The sequence below is a fragment of the Rhizoctonia solani genome, chromosome 8 (assembly GCF_016906535.1).
Source record: "Rhizoctonia solani chromosome 8, complete sequence".
NCBI lineage: Eukaryota > Fungi > Basidiomycota > Agaricomycetes > Cantharellales > Ceratobasidiaceae > Rhizoctonia > Rhizoctonia solani.
The window spans coordinates 98,816-122,948 of record NC_057377.1 but is presented as its reverse complement, the minus strand read 5'-3'; the positions used below and the strand labels follow the sequence as shown (position 1 = coordinate 122,948).

Sequence of the window (24,133 nt, the reverse complement as noted above, 5' to 3'; positions counted from 1 at the left end):
CCCGCCCTTACGGCCTCTACCCCAAGTTAGGCCTTAAGCCACCTGTACGTCGCCACGCAACCTTAATTTTCCTTTCTCTGACCGTGCTACGTTCTCGTTTGTTTCCTCGTCTTCTCCTCTGTTTCTTTCTCGTGCCTCTCTGCTCTGTGCCGTGTGTTGTAGCTCTCATGGTTTGGTTCCGGTTCTGTGAGCGGTTTGCCTAGTTCGCATGTAGCTCCCGTATTGTTTTTATATGGAAATGTTTTTTTTTAAAAAGAAATTACAAACACGTGATGTTAGAAACGTGTGATAAACCTTTCTGGAGTTTTTAACTACACCCTATTGCAGACCAGCAACAACGCTACTTGTGTTTCTTTACTGATACTGTAAAAAGAACCGGTACGGTGCTGGAGCAATTTTGGTCCCATGAGCTGAAATTGAACTAACCAGACGATCAGTCGAGGCTTCATCAATGTCTGAGCCCCCTCCGCCCAAACGATCCATCGAGGACCCCGCTGGCGCTTGGCCAATGGACAAGAACCTCACCGAGCTCTCCGGCCTCCAGCCGTTGTTCGTTTCCTCCGAACGTAGCTTTGGAATCCTTCATAACACCTATTTCGTCAAGTTAGTCCCGGGGCGCTCTTCTCTCGTGGCGCACGAGCTACGGATGATGCTCCTCGCGGAGGATTGCTCAGTCATTCCCCTAGGCAGGGTATTCGACCGCGGTACAATCTGCGGGTTCATTACTCCGCGCGAAAAGACTATTACGGAATCAGCTGGCCAGTTCGGGACTCAAACAATATGCCCACAGCTTACTCGACAAGAGAGGCTGGAGCTGATAGCCAAGACATGCTTGCTAGTATCATATACTCATTCAAAGGGCCTGATTCATGGCGACATAAAACCATCCAATATCTTGCGCTGCTCTGATGGGTCTCTCCGCTTTTGTGACTTTGCAGAAGCGACTAAGAAAGGTAGCAGCATGCTTCCACGAGGTTTTACACCGCAATATGCGGCCCCAGCCTTGCTTAGCGGCAATCCCAGACCATTGACTGTGGCTGAAGATTTATATTCGCTTGGAATAACCATTTGGGAGATATATACCGGCCAAATTCCTTTTGCTGGGGTCGATGAGGACACACTTGAAGATTTGATCCGTAGTGGCGGTCAGCCTGATATGTCACTTATTGATGATGCAAACATACTTGCACTCATCACAACGTCTTTAGAGGCGACAGACAAGCAACTTGACCCATGCTCTGGTCACTATGTAAGTGATGTGGGTTCTGTACAGGATACAAAAGAGGGAGCCCATGTCCGCCCCCAGGCGGCCTAGGGCATTGGCCAGGTCACCCAAGACTGCAACCGTGGGCTTGGGGTGGCAGAGAACCGCACATGGATGGATATGATAGGAATCAATATGTAACAAGATATGTAAGAAATAAATAAACACCGTGTACCCAAAAGTTACGGATAGTCCGACCCTGGGGGTCGGATGCCCGGGAATCCGTACCCTACCGGAGGTAGGTATGCACGGTCGGGGTACGGATGTGAAAGTCCGGCCTCTGGTGGGGTCCGGATCCTTGTCTTCTTCTGGGGTCGGACTCTCGCCGGGGTCGGATTTCCATTAGAGGGTCGGATTTCTGTCGTCCTCCGGGGTCGGATCTCCGCTCAAGGGTTGGTCTTTGCCTGGGGGTTGGTCTTTGCTTAGGGGCCGGACTTTCACCTGGGGGTTGGACTCTTGCAATGTCCCGGGGTCGGACTTTTGGCCTGGGGGGGGGGGCGGACTTTCCCAGGGGTCGGACCTTTGTCGTCTTCGGGGGGTCGGAATATTTCCGTAGGTTGGATTTTTCAAGGTTCGGCTATTTCAGTAGGTGTTGGCAGGGGTCGGGAACCCAGTCGGGAGCCGTCAGTCGGACTCTCTGACACAAAGCAATTGCGTATTGCATGTATTAGTTACATAAGGCAAGCGATTAGGACATACCTTGGTCCTATGAAAGTCCTACGTACACCAATTAGCCAATGACATATGTATTTGTGCGAGTATCTAGATAGCAAAATGATGTATACCCATTGCTCATCAAAAATAATCACTAAAACCATGTCAGATTAAATAGACATGTGGATTACATCACCTATCTATGAGCCTCGAAGTATGTGTGGTAGTGTTGCGTCTGAGGCCGAGGGTGGGCGATTTGCACTTGGCTCGCCTCGCGGAATAAGGTTCACAAGCTGGGATCAGGTGGGGTTGATTCAGGGCAACCGTGTGATGATTGAGGGTCTGACTCGGTCTTTTGCTTACCTGATGTATACCATAGCACCGTGTACCCAAAAGGTACGGAGAGTTCGACCCTGGGGGTCGGACACTAGGAAAAACCGGACCCCGGCGCCGGGGGGTTATTTCGGCTGGGGTTCGGCTTTTTAAGTCCGAACCCCCTCAAGGGTCGGACTTTTTCTCGAGGGTCGGATGTCTGTAATCCCCAGGGGTCGGAATTTCTCGAGGGGTTGGATTTCTGCTCGGGGGTCGGGTTCTTGGGTTTGTTAGGGGTCGGACATTTTCGGAGAGGCCGGATTCGTGGCCGGGGGTCGGATTTACATTCTGCGTCGGGGGTCGGGCTTATTTGAGGGGTTCGGATTTGAGCACTGGGGTCGGATGCGTGAATTAGGGTCGGATTTCCAGGCGATTGCTCATCCAGCGCGTAGCAAGTGTAAACTAGGTCAAAATCATATTAATACCAATTATATACCTCATACAAAATCCAAGTGTGCCAAATCCAAACTCCTATCAATGATCCACCAACGCTTGTTGTCTTGAATTTGTCCAATAGTACACTGTATGGTTAGGGCGTTGACCACTTCCCCACTTCCCAACTTTCCCTTGTACCATGTGACCCTGTATTCATAAGCTTTTTCAATAACCACTGGTGCCTCCAAGATGAATGCAAGAATGAGATATTTGGATCCATCCTTTGACAGATTGACAACACTTTTGGGCTTTAGGGGCAACTTAAACAAATATTGAAGCTGACCATAATAAGAAGTTGGGACAAAGTTGGGTGTTGCTCTTGGAAGATGAGCAAGTTGATTGGCCAGCAGTTCATACTAGACTTATTGAGTCAATATTAATATATATATAAACTAAAACATACCCAAACAAATGATGTGTTGCAGCTGTCCCATTGTAGCTTATGGTAGCCTTGTGCTTGAATCAAGTTGCCTCCCTGGGTGATTTGCATTTGGCCCCATTGTTGGAGTGTATTGGGAATCAGCTCTAGAGCTAATTTCTTTCCAATTTGTACTTCATAGGTGGTTGCCAAGTACTTGGAGATCTGTGCGCGTAGTTCAGGAGTTACAGTGAGTGCCTTGGCCTGGGGGTTAGGAATATTTGGTTGGGATCTAGACATAATTAGTTAACATTGAAACAATAAATGATAAACATACAGTTTTTGAATTTATCACCTTCCCTCATCTCAGTCTTCAAGTCTTCCTTGGTTGATGCTTGGGTTTGCCCAAAGCTGATCATATTGCATAAGTTGTATATTTTGTGAATGATACAAAGCTGAGCAACATTGCAAATGCGCCAAGCAATGTTTGTGTAAGGAAATTGCAGGCTTTTCACCAAGGCCCCAATGAAGCTACAGTATTGCTCCATAGGGAATGCCCAGTAGCCAGGTAGGGGCCTAAGACGCTTGATTGAGTCCACAATATGAAGCAAATAGTGTATATTTGTTGTACACACTTGTATGCGCTCTGGATTGTGCTGGTAGTAGATCCTATTACATAGTTGATATACCATCCAATATGTATATACATGCAAGCATTGCTTACTGTTTGAAATCCTCCACCCACTCAATGAAGCCTTGACAAATCACTGGGAGCTCAGAGCAGTTGATGGCGTGGTTGGTGTCATGACCTTCATTGGCATGACATGAATTTTTACTATTTCCTATCTTTTTTTTGAGACAGTTTCCTTTTTTGGTATATATTTATGACTCATCAAGATCACGTGACATATTTGATATATGATGTGAAATTGTAAATGACTTGTTATTTAGTACTGTTGTTTTTGATGTGGCTTTCCTCATGTATTTAAGCCAGGTCAAGTTGCTGCTAAACAGCAAGACTTGACCTCTTTGTCAATTCATCCTCTGCTTTCACCTATCCCTTTGCCCAAGCCCTTAGTTGGCTATAGTGCACTTTACTAAGTATCATCACCCAGGCCATTGTTGCCCTCTGCCCTTAAACATACCTCCTGGGCCCTTGTTGCCCCTCTCTGTCTCATAGTCCATTGGTGATAGGGCCACGGACTTTAAGCCCCCTTGTACCATAGGTCCAAGCTGAGTTGTGACAGTTGGTGCATTTGTTCATCAGGTTGACTAGATGAACAAAATGAATATAATACCTTGAGTCCATAAAGCAATGGCGCAGTAAGTTTGGGGTCATGTGAGTTGCTCAGCAAGACCAAGATTCAGCAGTAAAATGTGAGCAATTTCTGAAATGAGGAATAGGAAAGCCAAAAGAACGTGTTGAACACAAAGAATCAACACACATGTCCCCCATAGAATTCCAGACAAGCATGTTGATCAGGTAATCCTCAAATCCAGAATCAATTCCATTGAATTTTTTGTGCCATAAGTCTGCAAGCTGAGGGATCAAGTTTATCCACACAAGATGCATAGCTTTGACAGGGAAAAAGTTGGGGATCCAGATTGACAAGAGTTTAGCCAACAACGTCACACCCTTGATGCTGTAATCAGTTGCTAAGTTGGCCTGTGCAGTGTTGTTTGGAGCTTGGAGGACATTGTATCCATCTTTAAGGCACTCCTTGTGAGTGCAGAGTGGGAGTTTGTAGGGGTCAAGTCCAGTGTTGTCTGAACAATAGAGTGGGCAATACAGATGGGATGTATTCTTGGCTGTGCAACCAAGAATATTCATAATCTTGCATAAGCAACAAGGGAAGCAGCCATTATGGCCTACAAACTCCATCAATTTTGCAATTGCTGGTAAGTCTCCAAACGCTGCAAGAATATGCGCACAAAGAGCAAAAACCTCTTTGTTAACCACATCTATGGCCTCAACACCTTGAGACAGCTCCACAAGTTTGTTGATTAGCAGCTGGAGGAAGGAGTTGAGGTCTTTGGGGGAGTGGGGACCAGGAATAATGCTGGTGCATATCATGTTGGAGAGGTGTGTTTGGATTTCAGGGGGGAAGTTGTAGATAATAATAAGTATTGGCTAACATGAATGATTTTGTTACTTAAATGGGCCCATGCCATCCAGTGCAATTGCCAGCGCAAGCTCTCAAAAGTCCTCAAAATGTTGGTATGGCTGTTCAACTCCATCAACAACCACACGCGTAGTGCATAATAGTTCATAGAGTATGGCATCAAATACATCCCGGACATGTGTTCCACTCTGCTGGAATTCAGACCAATATAGCATTTTTAAGAATCTTGCTTGGTTCCAAAAGAGTGCTTGCAGCTGGGGGATAAGTGGAATATGTTGGAAAATGGAATACAGACGTCCAGAAGGGTCAAGGCAAGGGGAATGACAGTAAGGGCAATTGTTGAGATTGGCAAGATATCCTGTGTAGCAAACGCATGAGTTCTTGCAGCAGTGGTATTTAACTGGTTTCAGTGCCAATAACGCAAGCATCCAAGTTCTAATAGACTTAAGACTTGTGATTTTAGTTTTGGTTTCAGACCAACAGTAAGTTCTTTGCATTGCTTCATGTGTATGTACAGCAGTCTTCTCCCTAACAAAAAAATTAAAGTCCCAGATGGTATCTAGATCATCTGGGCCAATGGTTGTTTGAGCTGAAGCGCATATAAGATAAATGCAGAGCAAATCAAACAAAATACATACCCAGTTTAGCAACCTTGACCAACAATTGCTCCTGAATGAACAATTTGGGCAGTAATCCATATGTTGCAGGGTTGTATTCCATGTTGTCCACATCTGCCAACTCATCCAAGTCACTTCCTCCAAGCTCCAACAAATCCAATTGCATCTTTGAGGTATGTGTGCTGTGTGAATGAGAGCCTTTGGAGCAAAGCTCTTGATCTCCCAAGTTGAGCGGGCTGTGTGCTTGCATGACCTGTTCCCAAATATGGGTTAGGTTGAGTTCAGGTATGGTCTTGAGCTCCAAATGATACAGTTCTGTATCATGGTCTATATCTTTGGGCTTGGGGGGGAAAAGGTCCAGCATGGGGATTGGCTGGGGCTGCATAACTGGGATGGGGGGAGAATTCACTTGGTGTGCGTTGATGGATTCCCAGCTTGAATGCTGGCGTAAGCATTGTCTGTATAGTAGATTAAATGAATCTTTATTAGCCTATAACAAGATTAAATTATTACTTACCAAAGCTTCTCAGTGCTAGGTCTCCTCCTTGGCTTGCCTAGAGGTTTGCAAACTGGCCTAGGCATCCCCTCTCAAACCCATTGGTGAGACTTGAATGTCTCAGTGGTTAGATAATTTCAACAGCAACCACACCATACTTTCTGCTTATCAACCATTTATGACAATAACTGAGGACAGACTGGGGGTAGGGAGCAAACAAAACTTTTGTCCAAGGGCCAAGCACTGTTGGCTGACATAAGCGTTGGGGAGACTTGAGTGTTGGTTGACATCCTGCCTCCCTTCCTCCCAACCATCACCAGCACACTCCCTCTCCCCCATCCTCTCTTGTTTGACTGAATACATAAAATTGTATAATCTGGTAAATATTTATCCAAGTTCCTGTTACCTATTGCTGACAATCTACCAACTTTTGCAATGAAATTCCACCTGCGCATTCATTCTGCAAATTTCACTCCAAGCCCAAGAAAATTGTTCATCTATTCATCTACAGCCTTATAAAGTGAGTAATAACACAATACTCTCTTGTTTCCACATATTTGACACGTCTTAACTTGTCTGCAATGCTAGGTATGGTCAATAGTGTCTCCAGTGCCATGGTGCCTGTTGGTGGCACAGCCACAGATCTACCTGGTAAATAATTGAGATTTCATTTGATTGTTGATTGCTGATAAATCTCTTATCAGCATGGTACCTAAAGGGGGGGAAATTTGTAAAGATTACCTTCCCCAATGGTACCCAGAAAACTGTCCCAACCATTGAAAAACTGCAGAACATCAAGAAGTGCAAGGGGTTAGAAGGGTACATGGATTTTGGCGTCAGAAAGACATTCCCCCATGGCATGTGGTTAGATATCAAGGTAAGTCTCAAACACATTTATTTGCTTTCTTTGTATTTTTAGCACTACACTGATTTTGTACTTAGGCCAAATTTTGAAACAACTTGGCAAGTATGCTTGGGAATGTTGGAGTTACCTGGGAGCTAGTCCCTTACAACGTTTGGGCTGCTGTCCTTGTCTCTGTGAGTTTTATCTCATTTTATTTTATCTTCATTTTTTTTCTCTATCACACAATGTTTTGCTAATATGAACAATTGCTTTTTTTACAGACTAAGGCTGCATACCCAGTCCTCTACCACTTCCCAGAGGACTGGGCTGGGAGAGCCTTGATGAAGACCATATGCAAAAACAAGCATGACACCAAGGCAAATAAGCAAGGGCAGCTATGCAGAGGGAAGAGTAAGTTGGAATTGTGCTCACTTGATAGTGTATTAATTTGGTTTGTTAGATGCCAATACAAATGCCCCTCTCCAAAGCGCCAAGGAAGATCCTGCCAAAGAAGAGCCCATCAAAGAAAAGCCTGTCAAGGAGGACCCCATGGCCAAAGAACCTGCAGATGAAGAACCTGCAGGTACCATTGGACCCAACTTAGACAAGGATGATGTTGGAGTGCAGGTGAGCTCAACAAGGACTGCAGATTTAGGAAAGGTACGTTTTAATCATATTTTGATTCTAATTTCTTTTCTAATACAACTAGAAGCGCTGCTGTATTGAGGATTCCAATAGCAAGGATGAACCAGAGGTCAAGCAATCTGTATTCAAGGCTTGCACCTTGACTCCGGCCCTGACTCCCACATCCAATGCTCCAGTGCTCAAGCCCTCTGCTTGCGCATCCAAATCTTCCTCTTGCACGCATAAGCCTGCTGGATCCAATACTCCTGCAACTAAGGCCAAGACCCCCACTGCTGCTGCCATTGCCAAGTCTGCCAGTGCCTTAACCAAGGCACCTACACCTGCTTCCATTGCCAAATCCTTGTCCATATTGAAGCCATCCCTGCCTCTAAAGGTGCCTCTGGCTACTGTGAAAAAGGCAGGCATTGGTAAGACTACCAATCAAACAGTACTGATCACCAAGTCCACCAATACAGGTGCATTGCCAGTAAGCATACTGTATATGCTTGTTCTTACACACTAACATTTAATAACGGTCTATAGAGTCTCAAGAGGAAGGCTCAACCTGAACCTGGCCCCAGTGTGGAATTCAACCTTGAAACTGCAACCAAACCAGCAAAACCCCCGCCAACCAAGCACCAAAAGGGCAGCGTACATACCAAAGGGAAAGTAAGTTAACTTTCTTCTTGAGCACAAAAAACTCTCACTGGAGATTGACACAAGGTGTCCAGGCGCTCAAACTCTTGGGCGCAGAACTGCCAAGACAAAGTCTTGCAGCTGGAGAGTGCAAGTGCAAAGACAAAGAAGAAATCCACTGCTGTAGCCTCCACCTCTGCCTTGATTTCAACTAAAGTCATGGTGGCTTTGAATACTGCCATTGCTCCTGTCTCTGAGCCATCCAACTCAGTGCCAAAGCCCTGTGTTTGTCCAAAGCTGTCATGAGCCTCACCTCCTGACATGATTATGTGCTGCCTGCCACCTCCTCCCTCCCCCCAGTGTATTTGTCTGGGGAACTCATCTGTATCCATCTCATCTGTTTGCATAGTTCCTATCTTCCATGTTTATGTTCTTCCCTCTTCCTTGTTCCCTTCTTGCACTTAGCCCAGACTTATTCCGCTCTAAGTGCTTCTATCTTGCTTATCTTGCTGCGCACCAGCCCAGTTCAATGTGTAGAGCTTCTGAGCCATATGCTCCATCTTGCTTCCAAGTTGTGTGGCCTGGACACCATCCCTTCTCCTTGTTTTTACCCCCTTTCACTTTTGTTATAAAAGAAGACTGTGAATTGCCTTGGAAACCCCAAGAACAATTCACCTTGTCAATTTCCCACTCTCTCATCTGTGTGAATTGTCTCAATATCTCACAGCAGCCATTTCACTCTTGGTTGTGACATTGTGAATTGTTCTTTCCTGGCTGTAGCCAATTTATCAGCCTGGACATCACTCAGGTCCTCATCCCCACCTTTACTTCTTACAGTTTTCTCTTCCCTTGCCACAGAGCGCACTGGGTTATTGCACACCGCCAACTAGGCTATCCTCACATTGATTCAGAAAGACCTGAACTCTTTTACCTCAATACACCCCTCAGATTGCATGTAGTTTGCATCAGATGCTATGGCAGACACCAGATCACGCAAATTGTCAATGGCCTCACTTGCATCAAGGCAGGCATCCCCTCTTATTACTCCAGCCACACTAGAAGGACCTTCCAATGCACCTATAAGTTGCACAAGGGTTGAACTCCGTCCAGAAATCCTCTGGCAGCAAGAGGATGCTACAAAACTCAATCACCTGCACAGATATCTCATAGGCAACAATGCCAGCAGCAGATCTTAGCCCCCAGCGCTCCACAGACTACAGGAGAAGAACACAGGGCACCTTATCAGCCATCTAGATGCTTGGAAATAAACCATGTTGCAGGATGTTACACAAGCAGTAGAGAGCGCAATTCAGTGCCTTCTGACTGCCCCCAGCAGCACAGATCCACACACACCTCCCAGAAGAGTCTTCACAGTCATAGACAACACCCCCAAGGCCCCTTCTGGCTCAGGCAGCTCAGGCAACAAGGACTTCTTAGTCCCTATCAAGGATGAGCCTGACCCAAAGGAAAAAAGGGTCAAATTGGAGTCACCAGAACCACCTAAAATGACCCCAAACACCTCCTGGGCAATCCCACACACCCAGGAACACCTTGACCTTAACCCATAGTAGCCATTCATCAGACCAACACCTGTAGATCTCCCAAGCACATCTCAAGCAGCAACAAGTAGTTCCCTAAGCAAAGGATATCTATCAGCGCAACCAGGAGAAACAGATGAAGAAAAGGAGGCAAGAACGCTACACAACATTGCTACCATCATGGGCAGAGCCTTATCTGTCCCACTCCAGAGCACCTTCAGGGGACTGTCCCAAACTCCTGGCCCAGCCCAAGCAAAATCCAAAATCCCTGCTCCTGAGAAGTATGATGGCAAGAAGGGCCCTGCAGCCAAATCATTTATCCTGGATTGCAAAACCTACTTCCTTAGCAATGCTTCCTCATTCCCTTCTGATCACAGTTGAATCTCCTTTGTCCTCATGAACTTAAAGGATGGACAACCCAAGAAGTGGGGATAGATCTATTTAGAGAAGCTGCTGAATGGGGATGACAAGCCAACCTTGGAATCCTGGAATTCCTTTGAAGCAGCATTCTTGTGCAACTGGAGCAATCCAGCAGCAGCACAAATTGCAGAACAACGCCTGCATGAGCTCAAGCAGCTGAAATCAGCAAGCAATTATGCCACAGAGATTAGAATCATAGCCAGCAAACTAGAATGGTTAGACCCCACCCTCATTGCCTCCTTCTGCCAGGGGCTCAAGGCAGAAGTCAGAAGCAAGCTAACTGAGTACACCCTGCACAAGAACATCACTGAACTGGACAAGTTCATTTCTACTGCCTGTCTAATTGATGATACGTTGTTTGAAGCGCGCAAGGAGCTAAGAAAAGATAGCAACAGCAGCACCAGCTCACCACAACGCCCAGCTCAAGGGCACTCAAGCAATTTTGTTTCCAAGAAGATTCAGGAAGCAAGAATAAATGCTGGAGAATGTTCCAAGTGTGGGGAGAAATCTCACAAATGGGAGGACTGCAAGAATGGATGGCGCCTCAAAACAATAGAACGCTCTAAGCCTGAATCAGGAAAGGCTGCAGAAGTAGAAGAGCTGGAATCACTTCCCCAAGCAGGAAAAGTCTAAGGAAGTCTTGCCCTGTGTCTAGGCTTCCTGAATCTCCCTCAATGTCTATAGAACCCTTGTTTTGTGCAGCCCTGCAAACCAATAAATCACCACTGCTCACTATAGACATAGAAGGAATCACAGACACTCAAACTGCTTTGATTGATTCTGGTTCTTCCGCTAACTTCATTCATCCCCAATTTGCCTGTTCTCACAACATTCCACTCATTGAATTGGATTCCCCATGCTGTGTCATTGGCATTCATGGCAAACAAGTCCAAAACCCTATCCGCTTCAAGGCTTGGTTAGTCTTTAGCTCTCAAAACAGGCAATTTTCCGCCATCTTCTATGCTCTTCCCCTTGGAAACAGAAACCTTATCCTTGGAACCCCATGGCTCAAATTGGCTAATCCAGACATTGATTGGACCACCATGAAAGTTTCACTCTGCTTAGCTACAGAAGCACAAGCTGGCAGCATCAGCCCTGAGCCTCAGAACCTCCCTGTTGAATTCCAGGAGTTCCAGAAAGTGTTCAGTGAAGAGTTCTTTACCACACTGCCAGAACATTGCCCCTATGACATTGCTATTGACCTGGAAGAAGACAAACAGCCTCCCTATGGCCCTATCTATTCTATGACCCCTGCAGAGAGAGAAGCACTCAAGGAACACATTGACTCAGAACTTGCAGCTGGGAAGATTGTGCCAACCACCTCACCAGCAGGAGCTCCAGTAATGTTTGTAAAAAGGGCTGATGGGAGCCTTTGCTTAGTGGTGGACTATTGCCAGCTAAATGCCATCACAATCAAGGACAGATATGCACTACCCAGACAGGACAAGCTAACTGAGAAATTGCGCCATGCTAAGATCTTCACAAAGCTAGATTTGAGGAATGGATATCACAACATCAGAATCAAGGAAGGAGATGAATGGAAGGCTGCATTTTGCACTGCCCTTGGTCACTTTGCTCCCACAGTCATGCAATTTGGCCTTAGCAACGCCCCAGCTGTGTTTATGCGCTTCATGAACAACATATTCCATGATTTACTTGACATCTCTGTGGTTGTGTATTTGGATGACATCTTGATCTTCTCAAACTCAAGAGAAGAGCATGTGGAACACGTCAAGGAAGTCTTATCTTGCTTGCTGAAGCATAATTTATTCTGCAACCCTGCCAAATGCTACTTCTTTGTCACAGAAGTCACCTACATTGGTCTTGTGATTACTCCTGAGGGCATCTCCATGGAAAAGGACAAGGTGCAAGCAATCATGGATTGGCTTGAACCCCAAAATGTGAAACAGGTGCAATCATTCCTAGGTTTTGCAAACTTCTACCATTGCTTTGTTCCCAACTTCTCTTGCTTAGCATGCCCTGTCCTGGACATCCTTAAGGGGCGTTGAGGAGGCGGGCACTTACAGCCATATAGAACTATGTAAATGTTGCTTAAGGCAACAAGTAAGCTACCTACATTGACAACCAACTATACTACAGCAACCAAGCCCATAAGGGCAATGGCAAGCTAGCTAAGTACAACTGAGAAGCTGCTTAAGGCAGTGTAGACTAGTTAACTAAGTGGTTACTGGACCTAAGGTCCTTGTGCAGTGGGGTGATGCAACAAGAGGTAATTGACCTGGGTGTTACCATGGTTGGTTGGCCTCCTTATATATTCTACAGGTGGGCTAATTTACAAATATACTATATGCAATATCTAATCCAATAAGAACCCTGCTCTGCAGTTGGCCTTACTCATGCATATGTGTCACTGACATGTCATGATGACATCATAGGTGGAGGTGGCTACATATGCAGATTAAAGTGCGGATGGGGATGTGGCTTGGCGCTTAGCGTATGATATAGGTGCTGAAATCATGTGATTGAAAATATTGTCTGTTTAACTTTGTTTAAATTTGAGAAAATTGGAATAATTTCCGTGGTATTGATTGTGTCTACAACACGCCCTCTGAATATCCTTACTCAGAAGGAGCAACCATGGATCTGGCTAGAAGAACAGAAGGCTGCATTTGACACAATCAAGGCTGAGATTTGCAAGGAGCCTGTTCTAGCTCACCCTGATGAATCCAAACCTTACACCTTGGAAACAGACACTTCTGGAGCAGCCATGGGCGCTGTACTATCTCAGAGAAAGGAAGATGGTTGTCTACATCCTGTTGCATTCATGTCAGCCAGCTTTTCACCTGCTGAGCTGAACTATGACACGCATGATAAGGAGCTACTTGCCATCATTTGTGCATTTGAGCACTGGAGAATCTTTCTGGAAGGAACTGAGCAGCCTATCACTGTGTTTACTGATCACAAGAATCTGGAGTACTGGAAATCAGCTAGAACGTTCAACAGGCGTCATGTGCGCTGGCATCTCATGCTGGCGTCTTACAACTTTGTCATTGCTTATTGTTGTACACCACTGTAAGGTGGGTACTTGCTAGTGGGGCAGGTGCTTAGGGCTGTACTACTACAGACAATGCTTATCTAACTATCTATCAAAGGCTTATACTACTGACGCTTAAGGCGTCCTACTACTAACTACTGTTGACAAGGGGGCCTTAGGCCTGGGAGGTGTGGTAAGTGCAAGTAAGGGGTAAGGTTTCTACTGATGGGGGCTGGCTACTTAGCTGGCTGAAATACCCTCCTCAATGAGTATGAGATGAGGTAAAATTGACTTGGGGTCTCCAAGCAATTTTCCTGCTGTATATATATGCAAGGGGCACTATCTACATGGTCTGTGCGCGTGAGAAAAGAAGTACCTAAATGAAATAAGAAGAGTGCTGCAGGCTGCGCAGAAGCATGGATTTCACCTAAGCGCCCTTGGCACGGCATCTTGGCACGGCATCTTGGCATGGCATCTTGGCATGATAAGCGCCAAGATCATGTGATTGAAAAACAATAGATATCAAGTCCGTAAAAAATACTAAAAATAACAGAAAAATTGTCCAGTTCTAATGGTGTAAATCTTGGGAGTGTAACACTTATTGACCTGGGAAACAGTCACAGAAACCTGATGCCCTGTCAAGACAACTAGATCACATGGACTTAGAACCATCTCCACAAGTTATGATTCCAGAATCTCACTTTGAGGCATTTTCAGCACACATAGATTTGTCCTTGTTGGATCAAATCAAGGAAGCTACCCAGGAAGACCCTAGTCTTGACACAATCTTGCTAGCTGTATCAGATCCTAAATCCATGCCCCACAGCATTGCACAGAAGTTCAAGGACTATACAATACAGAAGGGTCTACTTCTGTATCAAGGAAGAGTAGTTGTGCCAGATGAACCTGAGATCAAACAGCAACTCTTATCTCACTTCCATGATTCTCCTGCTTCTGGTCACCAAGGAAGAGCACAAACTCTAGAGTTAATCAGCTGTCACTACTACTGGCCAGCAATGAAATTCCAAGTCAATTGCTAAGTGGAGTCTTGTGAAATCTGCCAAAGAAGCAAGGGCCATGCACACAACTATGCTCTCAACCTGCTTTCTGTCCCTGCAGGTCCCTGGGAAGACATCTCATATGATTTCATTGTCAAGTTTCCCAAGTGTAAGGGATATGACAGCATCCTGGTGGTTGTAGACCGCTTCTCAAAGATGATGCACCTGGTTCCCTGCAAAGAAACTGCTACTGCCAAGGATGTTGCTCAGATGTTCTTGGAACATGTCTGGAAGCTACATGGCACTTGAAGCGCACTGTGTCTGACAGAGGGACTACATTCAACTCCAAGCTCCTCAAGGCACTCTATAAATCTCTGCAAATCACTCCTAGTTTCTCTACTGCTTACCACCCACAATCTGATGGACAAACTGAGATCAAGAACCTATGGCTAGAGGCTTACCTATGTCCCTTCATCAATCATAGACAGTCTGATTGGGTTGATTGGCTCCCACTGGCTGAATTTGCTCACAACAATGCCAGAAGCAAAGCAACAGGCAAATTGCCCTTTGAGATTGTGTATGGATGTTCTCCTGTCATTTCACCACTCCTGGAACCCACTGGATTGCCTATTGCTGATGACAGAGCCAAGCAACTGGCTGAGACAATTCAGGCAGTACAGGCATCAATCAAATGGGCTCAGGAGCGCTACAAACAGGCAGACACAGGGAAACCACCTCCTGAGTTTCAACCAGGAGGCAAAGTTTGGCTTCTGGCTTCCAATATCACATTGCAGTGCCCCAATAAAAAGCTAGACCACAAACAATATGGCCCTTTCCCTGTCATAGAAAGAATAGGCTTTCATGCTTATTGACTGGCTCTCCCTGAGACCATGAAGATCCATGATGTGTTCCATGTCAGCTTATTGTCTGCTTTCAAACAAGACACAGAGTTTGATTGCACATTCACCCCTCTGCTGCCTGTAATCACAGCAGAAGGAGAAGAAGAGTACAAAGTAGACAGATTTGTAGATTGGGCAGCAGAAGACAGAATCTGGAAGTACAGGGTGAGATGGAAGGGATATGCGCCCCATGAGGACACACAGGAACCAGCCAAGGATCTACAGCATTGCAAGGACAAATTGCGCAACTTCTTTGCCAATTACCCAGATGCTCCAGCAGCCAACAATGCCATCTGTTATGGATATGACATTTCTTCAATAATCTGTACTTATTTTATTAATTACACTAGTAATCTTACAGTAAACAAATGAGATAAAGATGCGAACTAAGGTTTTCAAGGTCCCTCTATCCAATAGTGACCTTTACAAAACCTACCAACCTCAGGAATACCCTCAATATGCAATGCCTTTTGCATATATGCTGTTTTCTCACTCATTTGAATATATATAAATTCAGCTGAGTAGATAAACAGTAACAAGTAATATTTCTCTTGTTTGTAGTATTTATTATTCAAGATTCTATCTTGTGGCTACACACAGAAATATTCAGGGTCCCCCCTGTCGCATAGGCAAGTGCTCCGGCGCTTAATCAGCGCTTAAGCGCCGACGCACTAAATGCGCCTTTTCTCCATCACCCGGGCATCCCACACTGCCGAATCGCTTGCACTTAGGTGCGCCTGTTTGTGCGCTCCAGAACGCTGGGTCAAACTCCCAAAACGGACAACATTTGGCAGAGTTATGCCCCATTTACTGTAAGTACCCAATGCAGCAGTACCCTACCTTTGGGACTGTTTACTCCAAGGATGAAACACTTAGCCTTGGGACATCTAAGGACCCACACAGGTAAATACTGCCTTGGGGCAAATATTAGGATCTGTTGTTTGTTTACTATTTACCAAAGTATTGGCTCCCTCAAGTGTTTCAGTTGCCACATGTACCTCCTGTACCCCCTCTTGATATCAATCATGTATATACTTGTTTGTGCACCTTCTCAGGGTATAAAAGGACCCTGTGAAGACGCTTCTAATGCATCCATTTATCCACTCTTATGTATTGACATATACACACAAGCCTTTAACAGCTTATCTGCACATTTACTTTAGTGATTGACTCACTGTAAATAGCATAGGAGGTTATTTGGTGCACTAAGACCATAGGCCAGTGCCAACAGACACAGGGTAACCTATTAGTGTACTTACTGCAGCCCTGTGCCCCTTGACTGTCACAGTTGTTGAGTTCAACATTGAGTATAGTGCAACAATACTGTAAGGATTGTTGTGATTGAGTGATAGTGTTTCAATCCACCATACCCCCATATTGTAGATAGCTTTATCTATAATATCTCATAAATCCTAGATATATTTTAGGTAAGCCCCATAAGTCTTAAGTCTTACTTAAGCATATATAAGTCCTATACTTATTAGGCAAATCCTATAAATCCTGTACATTAGTCAGGTAACCCTCTTACTTAAGGTACTATCTCAGAGACCTTAAGTATACATACCTTTAGTCACTTAGGCTTAAGTAACATTAGTCTAAGGTACTATACATAACCAACCACCTGCACTTCATAGTTGCTAGACTATTTGTTAGGAGTTGTTATTCCTGATAACCTAGCCTATATTGTGCATATATTCTGTGCATATATTCTGATTCTTAATACTAGTTCTTAGTTATTCCCAGATACATTTTGTATATAGTAATTCTTTCTTACTCCTGTACTTACACAACTCTTAACAAAGACTTTGCCTATGTAATGGAGGCAGAGGATGCTGAGGGGTTCTTTGGTTGTCTCAAGGAGTGCCAACCTTGTGACATGGCCATGGGGTATACCAACCTCAAGGCCTTTACTGGTTACTTCTACAGGGACAGGGGTGCCCTTCCTCAGGGTGTGTGTGAGCCCAAGGCCCTTAAGAAGTAAGTATCCCTCTTTTCTTATGTTAGAAGGGAGTATTGATGAGCTGTTACCAGGGCTACAGTTAATTTGCCACTGGGTGTTCAGGAGTGGGTTACCTCCAATATATTGGAGCGTGACCCTGAATCTGATTGTGGTAAGATTCTTGTTCTGTGGGGTCCCTCAGAGACAGGGAAGTCAGCCCTGGCTTGTTCTTGGGGCCACCATATTAGGTTCAGACAGAACCTTAACTCTAATTAATTTAGTGATCATCCTATGGTTCAGTATGTAGTGCTGGATGATATGGATTGGTCCAAGGTTCCATTAAAGATGTGGGTGCAGGAAGACTTCAACTTCTGCACTAGTTACAGATCAGAGCGCCATTGCCAATGGGGGTGTTCTACTGTTATTTGTTCCAATTCTAAGCCTTCTGTGTTTGCTGATTGTAGTTATGCCACAGCTGATGGCAAGAATTGGATAGACACCAATTGTACATCTGAGAAGGATTTTGACATGTGTGCTACTGGGTGTAATTGGTTGTCTGTCCCTCTTTGACTAAAGATGGCTCCCATGGCTACCCCTGAGGTGTCTGTCTCTAAGTGGTAGGGTAGATTGGAATTGGAGTGGATTAGTACTGGTGACTTGGTGACCAGGCATTTCAATTCCTGAAATGCTTCCTCTTCCAGATTTCCCCATGACCAAGGGATTTCCTTTTTTGTGAGATTATGGAGGGGGCATGCCACAGAGCTGAAATTGGGGATGAATCATTGGAGGTAATTGACAAACCCTACAAAGGCCTGGACTTGTTTGACTGTTCTGGGCATGGGCCAGGTGGTTACTGCTTCTATCTTCTTCTGATCTGTTGAGAGTCTGGCTGGGGAGATGACAATACCAAGATAGTCCACTGTAGTGACCTGGAAGTGATATTTTGATAGCTTGCAGAAGAGTTGGTTCTGTGATAGCCTGGATAGTACCTCTCTTACATGTTCTGGGTGTTCTTCCATTTTTTCCAAGAAGATCAAGATGTTGTCCAAATAGATGCCCATGGTAATGTCAATGAGATCTTGGAAGGGCTCATTCATGAAGTGTTGGAAGGCAGCAGGGGCATTGGTTCAGCCAAAAGGCATCACCAGATATTCAAATAGCCCATATTTTGTTCTAAACACTGTTTTCCATTCATCTCCAGCCTTGATCTGTACATTGTTATAGCCCCACCTTAGGTCTAGTTTTGTGAATATCTTGGCATGATGCAACTTGGCCATTACGTCATCCTGCCTAGGTAAGGGGTAGACATTTTTGAGCGTAACATCATTGAGCTTCCTGTAATCTACAACTAGATGTAGGGAACCATCTGCCTTTTTTTACAAACATGGCAGGGGCCCCTGCTGAAGAAGTACTGGGGAAAATCTTGCCTGTGGCTAATTCTACTTCAATATGTTGTTTCAGGGCTTTAGACTCTGCATCTGTCATGCTGTAAATGGAGCCCAGGGAGAGTTTAGCATCTGGGAGGAGGTCTATGGCAATGTCATATTCCCTATGTGGAGGGAGGACCTTAAATTCTTCTTCTCCAAAGACCCTGACAAATTTGTGATATTGGGCTGTAGGTCAGCTAGGGGGTCTAGATCTGCATCTTCTTCTAAGGCAATTTGTACTTGATCTGGGAAGGTGATTGTCCCTGAAGTCCAGTCAATGAGGGATGACTCCTGAGAGAGCCATGTCATGCCAAGTATGGCTGGTGTGTCTCCAATGGGACAAACTAGGAAAGGAATGGAGTGTGAGTGGCCATTGGCCAAGACTGCAAGTTGAGCCTGGTGCCAAATGCAACCAGTCTGGGAAATAGTACCATTTAACATTCCCACTACTCATGGATTTTTGAGTAGGGTTTTAGGGATTTTCAATTTTTCCACTAGTGCTGGGGATATGAAATTGCAGGTGGCTCAGGAGTCCATGAGGGTTTTGATGGGTTTAACCAAGGAATGTTGCATGTGTAGGTTGATAAAAAGCAGTGGGTGTTCATTTGAATCAAGAGCAATAAATACAAATTTGGTTTCTACAGATTCTACAGGCACATTTTCTGGGACCAAGGGTTTGGCAGTAATCCTTGGTCTTATTCTTTTCCCAACTCCTCAGACTCAGCTACCTTAGCTGTTTCTTTTAGGATAGCTTTCCAACCATTTGGGCACTGTTTGATCCCATGGCCATTTTGGCTGCACTTGATGCACAGTCCTGCTGTGTGGCAGCAATCTTGTTCCTCAGGGGTGACATAGTTGGGGTCCTTAGATAGGCAGACCCAATGAGTGGTAGTGGTGGAAGTGGTTGCAGTGACTGGGGCCTTGGCTGCCTTTTTGGGGTGGTTCTCCTTGTTTTCCCAATGGGTATTGTCAGTTTTGATTGAGGCAGCAAATATGGCCTCAAGATTGTCTGGGATGTTGTCCTTAGTGGACAGGAGTTCCTTAACCTTCCAATGAAGGCCCCTAGTGAATTGCGCAATACATGCTTCTTTGTTCCAATCAAGCTCTGCAACCTCATTGCAGAACTCAGCAATGTATTCTGCTGTTGAGGCGGTCTGGACAAGGGCAGCAATTTTGTGCGCAGCAGCTCTCTTGGTGTCTGGGTCTGCAAATGCTTCCTTGAAGCAGAGCCCTAGGGCCTTGATTGTTGTAGGGGCGCTTCCCTTGCCCTTAATGATGTTGTTTATGAGGGGGAGGGCCCAATTGGCAGCCTTGTCCTCCATGTGATAGAGAATTCATACCACCATCTGTTCTTCTTTGTCAAATTGATTGGAGTGGAGGGCCACCCATAGGAGCATCCAATCAAGCTGTTGTGTGGCTTTCTGTCTTTGTGTATCACCCTTGTAGGGGTCTGGCAATTCCATTTTGGGACATTCAGTCCCTGTCCCTTCTTAGAATGGAGTTAGGCTGCTTAAGCCCCTAGATGCTCCACATGGCTCTTTTTTGATCTCCCTCCTTGGCCCCTCTTCCTCTGGGTTGTATCCAACTGTGCTTCTAATTGGTTGGAACAGGGCACTAAGCCCAGGCCTAGCTGTTCTTGGAGTGTTGGCTTGTCCTCCTGATTGGGTGGAAGGGGTAATAGGCCCAGTCAATGGGCCAGGCTTGGCTTGGGTTGCCCCTTGGTCCTTGTTGCCAACAGGGTTGGCAGTTTCCTTGCATATGGCAAGCAGCTGAGTGATGAGCTTGCCTTGTGATTTGACTTGGTCCTGCAAGGACCTGACTGTGGAGGTGAGGGCAGTGATAGCTGCAAGGAGATCAATAATGGTTGGCTCTGGTTCCATTCTGGACAGGTGTGGCACAGTGGGTGATGTGCTGCAAGAGGGTGGTTGGGAGTGGGCTGCCATGGAATGTTGGCTGGAGCAATTGGTGGGATGGGAGTATGGATGGGGGACACCAGAGCATGTGGATGGAATGATGAGATGGTGAGGGGGTTACAAGTGCCTGGAACAGGACTTATGAGCAGTTTTTGTGCAGTAAGTGAATGCTAAACCCTTGCATCAAACACCTAGCATTGAACAATCCCTACAGCAAATCAACAGATCTGGCAATTGTGATACAAGCAGGTTTTTTGCAACCAGGTGAGTCAGCTGACTAGGGTTGCTAACTGCTGAGTTCCAGCAAAACTTGTGGTATGCAGACAATAGGCACCTTCTGCCTGATAGCAATTTGGTACTACCTGGGACTAATGTCTGTTTGATTATTAAAGACAAAAGGCAAGCCTGCCCAGGTGTTCTCCCTTGTGCTAGTACAGGGGTGCTTCTTGTTTGTTGATCAAGCCTACAGTAAAGTCAATTTTACAATGTTGTATGCCAACTATAAGGTTGGGTACATGCTGATGGGCAGGCACTTGTGGCCATACTATGACAAAGCAAACTAACTAAGGCTATCTAAACACTGCTTAGGGCAGTCTACTGGTATCTATCTGTGGTGGGTAAGGGGCTAAGGCTGGTGGTAATGGTACTTCTGACAGTGAAGGGCTATAAGGCGCAAATGACTACTGATGAGTAAAGGACTTAAGGTCCAAACTACTAACTGACTACTCAGTACCTGTCTTGGATGTGAGACAAGGTAAAATCAACTTGGGGTTTCCAAGTGATTTCCCTGCTGTTCAGATAGACAGAGGTACTAAATGCATGTGGTCTGTGCATGTGTGAATAGAAGGCTACATGTGAAAAGAGAAGCATGTTGTGGGCTGTGCAGAATTGTGGATTTATCCTAAGTGCCCTTGGCACAGCATCTCAGTGTGGCATCTTGGCAAAAATAAGCGCCAAGATCACATGATTGAAAAAACAAAGATATTGAGTGTGTAAAAAATAGTAGAAATATTAGAAAATTTGTCCAATTCTAGTGGTATATGTTTAGAGGGTGTAACATATTGTGAGGGACAATTGGCTAATGGGTCTGGGTCTGCTTCTTCTGCTGACACAATCTGAATTTGCTTAGGAAAGGTGATGTTGCCTAAGGACCAGTCTCTGAGAGGCAACTCCTGAGCAAGCCATGTCATGCCAATTATGGCAGGGGTGTTTCCAATGGGGCATACAAGGAAAGGGATGGAGTGTGTGTGGCCATTAGCCAAAACTGCAAGTTGAACCTGGTGCCATATGCAACCAGTCTGAGAGATGGTACCATCTAGCATTCTCACTACTTGTGGATTTTTGAGCAGGATTTTTGGAATTTTGTATTTTTCTACAATTGCAAGGGAGATGAAGTTGAAGGTAGTGCCTGAGTCTACAAGGGTTTTCAGAGGGTCTGTTGGGTAGTCATGCATGACTAGGTCTAGATATAGCAAGGGTTTTTTATTTGAGTCTTTGGCAAAAGATACAAATTCAAATTCTGAGACAGGTATATGCACATCTATTGACTTGACCAAGGGCTTGATAGTAGTCCTTGGCCTCATTCTTTTTCCAACTGGGTGACCTCCACAACCTTGGCTGCCTCTTTGATCAGGGCTTTCCATCCATTGGGGCATTGCTTGATACCATGCCCCTTTTGTCTGCATTTAATGCAGAGACCAGCTTCACAACAATGGTCCCTCTCCTCAGGAGTGACATAGTTAGGGTCCTTGGGTAAATGGACCCTGTGAGTGGTGGTGGTGGAAGAGGTTGCAGTGACCAGTGACTTGGTGACCTTCTTGGGACCATTCTCCTTGTTTTTGTGGTGGGTGTTATCAATTTTAATAGAAGCTGCAAAAATGGCCTCAAGTTTGTCTGGAATGGAATCCTTGGTTGATAGGAGTTCCTTGACCTTCTGGTGAAGGCCTCAAGTGAATTGGGCAATATATGCCTATTTGTTCCAGTATAGTTCTGCAATTAGATTTTGGAACTCAGTGACATACTCCACTGTGGAGGAGGTTTGGGTGAGTGCAGCAATCTTCTGTGCAGTGGCTTGTTTGGCATCTGGGTCTGCAAACACCTGTTTGAATCTCATCCCAAGAGACTTGATGGTCCTGGGGGCCAAAACTTTTCCCTTAATAATATTGTTGATCAGGGGGAGGGCCCAATTGGCAACCTTGTCTTCCATGTGGTATAGAATCCACACAACCATATGTTGTTCTTCATTGAACTGGTGCTGGTGAAGAGCTACCCACAGCAGTATGCAGTCCAGCCACTGGGTGGCCTTATGTCCCCTGGTATTGCCTTTGTAAGGGTTGGGGAGTTCCATTTTGGGATGTTTGGTGCCCATACCTTCATTAAATGGGGTGAGTGAACTCAAACCCCTAGATGCTCTGCAAGGCTCCTTCTTGACTTCTTGCCTTGGTTCTTCCTCCTTTGAGTTGTATCCACCTGTAGCCCTAATTGGTTGGAAGGGGTTGGCAAGGGAAGGTCTTCCAGGCCTAACCATTTTTGGAGAGTTGGTTTGGCCCCCCTGTTGGTCTGAGGGGTGGAAGGGCCAGTTGTTAGGCCAGGTTTAGTTTGCCCTTTGTCCTTGTCTCTGGCAAGGTTGTTGGTCTCCTTGCATATAGCAAGGAGTTGTTGGATAGTCTTGCCTTGAGACTTAACTTGGTCCTGGAGGGATCCAACTTGGGAGGTGTCATAAACAGAGGAAACTAGAACTAGCCAGAATTGAACCAGCTTGACCACTAAGCCATAGAGCCCTATTATTCCTCTGCTGACAACCCATGATTACACCTGCTACCCCCCAAATTTGGGCTTGGGCCAGCATGCAACCACTTGTACTGGTCATGTGACCATGTCCAGGACAAGAGGACAGGGCATTGATGGCATTGAGAAGGATCCTAAGGGTTGGTTCTGGTTCCATAATTGGCAAGTGTTCTGCAGCAGGTGATGGGCTGCAAGTGGGTGGTTGGGTGCAGGTTGCCAGGGAATGTTGACTGGTGTGACTGTGGGGGCAAGAGTAGGGATGGTGGGCACCAGAGCATGTGGAGGGAATAATGTAGATGGTGTGGGGGGAGTGAGTGCCTGATGCAGGACTTATGAGTGGTTTTTATGCAGAATGTGTACATTAAACCCTTGCATCAGACACCTAGCATTGAAATATCCCTACAACAAGTCAACAGATCTGGCAATTGTGATACAAGCAGGTTTTTAGCAAGCAGGTGCATCAGCTGTCTAGGGCCACTATCTGCTGAGTTCTGGCAAAACTCATGGTATGCAGACAACTATACACCTTTTGCCTTATAGCAATTTGGTACTACCTGGGACCAATGTCTTTTTGATTATTCTAGACCAAAGGGGAGTCCAATCAGGTGTTTTCCCTTGTGCTAGTACAGGGGTGCTTCTTGTTGTTGATCAAGCCTACAGTAAAGTCAATTTTACAATGTTGTATGCCAACTGTAAGGTTGGGTACTTGCTAGTGGCAGGTGCTTAAGGCCATACTAAACAAGGTCAGACAACTCACTAGGCTATCTACTTCTAGCTAATTTGTGTAAGGCAAC

At 45.4% G+C, this 24,133-nt stretch overlaps 10 protein-coding genes across 10 annotated transcripts; 4 read left to right on the top strand and 6 right to left on the bottom strand.

The window, feature by feature from the left end:
* Positions 1 to 451: 451 nt before the first annotated feature.
* On the top strand, positions 452 to 1,315 carry RhiXN_09510 (Serine/threonine-protein kinase; the record flags this gene model as incomplete). Its single annotated transcript, XM_043329326.1, has 1 exon — positions 452 to 1,315. The coding sequence occupies one exon, from the start codon at positions 452 to 454 to the stop codon at positions 1,313 to 1,315; it is 864 nt and encodes a 287-aa protein (XP_043182160.1).
* Positions 1,316 to 2,345: 1,030 nt separating this feature from the next.
* On the bottom strand, positions 2,346 to 5,157 carry RhiXN_09509 (Transposase family tnp2; the record flags this gene model as incomplete). The annotated part of the gene is made up of 4 exons (XM_043329325.1): positions 2,346 to 2,692; positions 2,760 to 3,081; positions 3,129 to 3,375; positions 4,529 to 5,157. The coding sequence occupies 4 exons, from the start codon at positions 5,155 to 5,157 to the stop codon at positions 2,346 to 2,348; spliced, it is 1,545 nt and encodes a 514-aa protein (XP_043182159.1).
* Positions 5,158 to 5,280: 123 nt separating this feature from the next.
* On the bottom strand, positions 5,281 to 6,208 carry RhiXN_09508 (12-oxophytodienoate reductase 2; the record flags this gene model as incomplete). The annotated part of the gene is made up of 2 exons (XM_043329324.1): positions 5,281 to 5,564; positions 5,845 to 6,208. The coding sequence occupies 2 exons, from the start codon at positions 6,206 to 6,208 to the stop codon at positions 5,281 to 5,283; spliced, it is 648 nt and encodes a 215-aa protein (XP_043182158.1).
* Positions 6,209 to 6,900: 692 nt separating this feature from the next.
* Positions 6,901 to 8,729, top strand: RhiXN_09507 (uncharacterized protein; the record flags this gene model as incomplete). The annotated part of the gene is made up of 7 exons (XM_043329323.1): positions 6,901 to 6,970; positions 7,024 to 7,196; positions 7,445 to 7,574; positions 7,624 to 7,823; positions 7,873 to 8,274; positions 8,331 to 8,456; positions 8,511 to 8,729. The coding sequence occupies 7 exons, from the start codon at positions 6,901 to 6,903 to the stop codon at positions 8,727 to 8,729; spliced, it is 1,320 nt and encodes a 439-aa protein (XP_043182157.1).
* Positions 8,730 to 9,694: 965 nt separating this feature from the next.
* RhiXN_09506 (Retrotransposon-derived protein PEG10) lies at positions 9,695 to 11,014 on the top strand (the record flags this gene model as incomplete). Its single annotated transcript, XM_043329322.1, has 3 exons — positions 9,695 to 9,990; positions 10,054 to 10,337; positions 10,407 to 11,014. 3 exons carry the CDS (start codon positions 9,695 to 9,697, stop codon positions 11,012 to 11,014), a joined length of 1,188 nt encoding a protein of 395 aa, XP_043182156.1.
* Positions 11,015 to 11,055: 41 nt separating this feature from the next.
* On the top strand, positions 11,056 to 17,460 carry RhiXN_09505 (Retrotransposable element Tf2 protein; the record flags this gene model as incomplete). Its single annotated transcript, XM_043329321.1, has 9 exons — positions 11,056 to 12,291; positions 12,969 to 13,352; positions 13,994 to 14,361; positions 14,443 to 14,659; positions 14,725 to 15,213; positions 15,262 to 15,598; positions 17,076 to 17,250; positions 17,305 to 17,337; positions 17,415 to 17,460. 9 exons carry the CDS (start codon positions 11,056 to 11,058, stop codon positions 17,458 to 17,460), a joined length of 3,285 nt encoding a protein of 1,094 aa, XP_043182155.1.
* Positions 17,461 to 17,676: 216 nt separating this feature from the next.
* On the bottom strand, positions 17,677 to 19,080 carry RhiXN_09504 (Retrotransposable element Tf2 protein; the record flags this gene model as incomplete). The annotated part of the gene is made up of 6 exons (XM_043329320.1): positions 17,677 to 17,974; positions 18,014 to 18,162; positions 18,211 to 18,300; positions 18,358 to 18,547; positions 18,597 to 18,761; positions 18,809 to 19,080. The coding sequence occupies 6 exons, from the start codon at positions 19,078 to 19,080 to the stop codon at positions 17,677 to 17,679; spliced, it is 1,164 nt and encodes a 387-aa protein (XP_043182154.1).
* Positions 19,081 to 19,334: 254 nt separating this feature from the next.
* On the bottom strand, positions 19,335 to 20,519 carry RhiXN_09503 (Retrotransposon-derived protein PEG10; the record flags this gene model as incomplete). The annotated part of the gene is made up of 3 exons (XM_043329319.1): positions 19,335 to 19,949; positions 19,980 to 20,119; positions 20,171 to 20,519. 3 exons carry the CDS (start codon positions 20,517 to 20,519, stop codon positions 19,335 to 19,337), a joined length of 1,104 nt encoding a protein of 367 aa, XP_043182153.1.
* Positions 20,520 to 21,511: 992 nt separating this feature from the next.
* On the bottom strand, positions 21,512 to 22,006 carry RhiXN_09502 (Retrotransposable element Tf2 protein; the record flags this gene model as incomplete). Its single annotated transcript, XM_043329318.1, has 1 exon — positions 21,512 to 22,006. One exon carries the CDS (start codon positions 22,004 to 22,006, stop codon positions 21,512 to 21,514), a length of 495 nt encoding a protein of 164 aa, XP_043182152.1.
* Positions 22,007 to 22,131: 125 nt separating this feature from the next.
* Positions 22,132 to 23,079, bottom strand: RhiXN_09501 (Retrotransposon-derived protein PEG10; the record flags this gene model as incomplete). The annotated part of the gene is made up of 2 exons (XM_043329317.1): positions 22,132 to 22,485; positions 22,579 to 23,079. 2 exons carry the CDS (start codon positions 23,077 to 23,079, stop codon positions 22,132 to 22,134), a joined length of 855 nt encoding a protein of 284 aa, XP_043182151.1.
* Between the last annotated feature and the right edge of the window lie 1,054 nt (positions 23,080 to 24,133).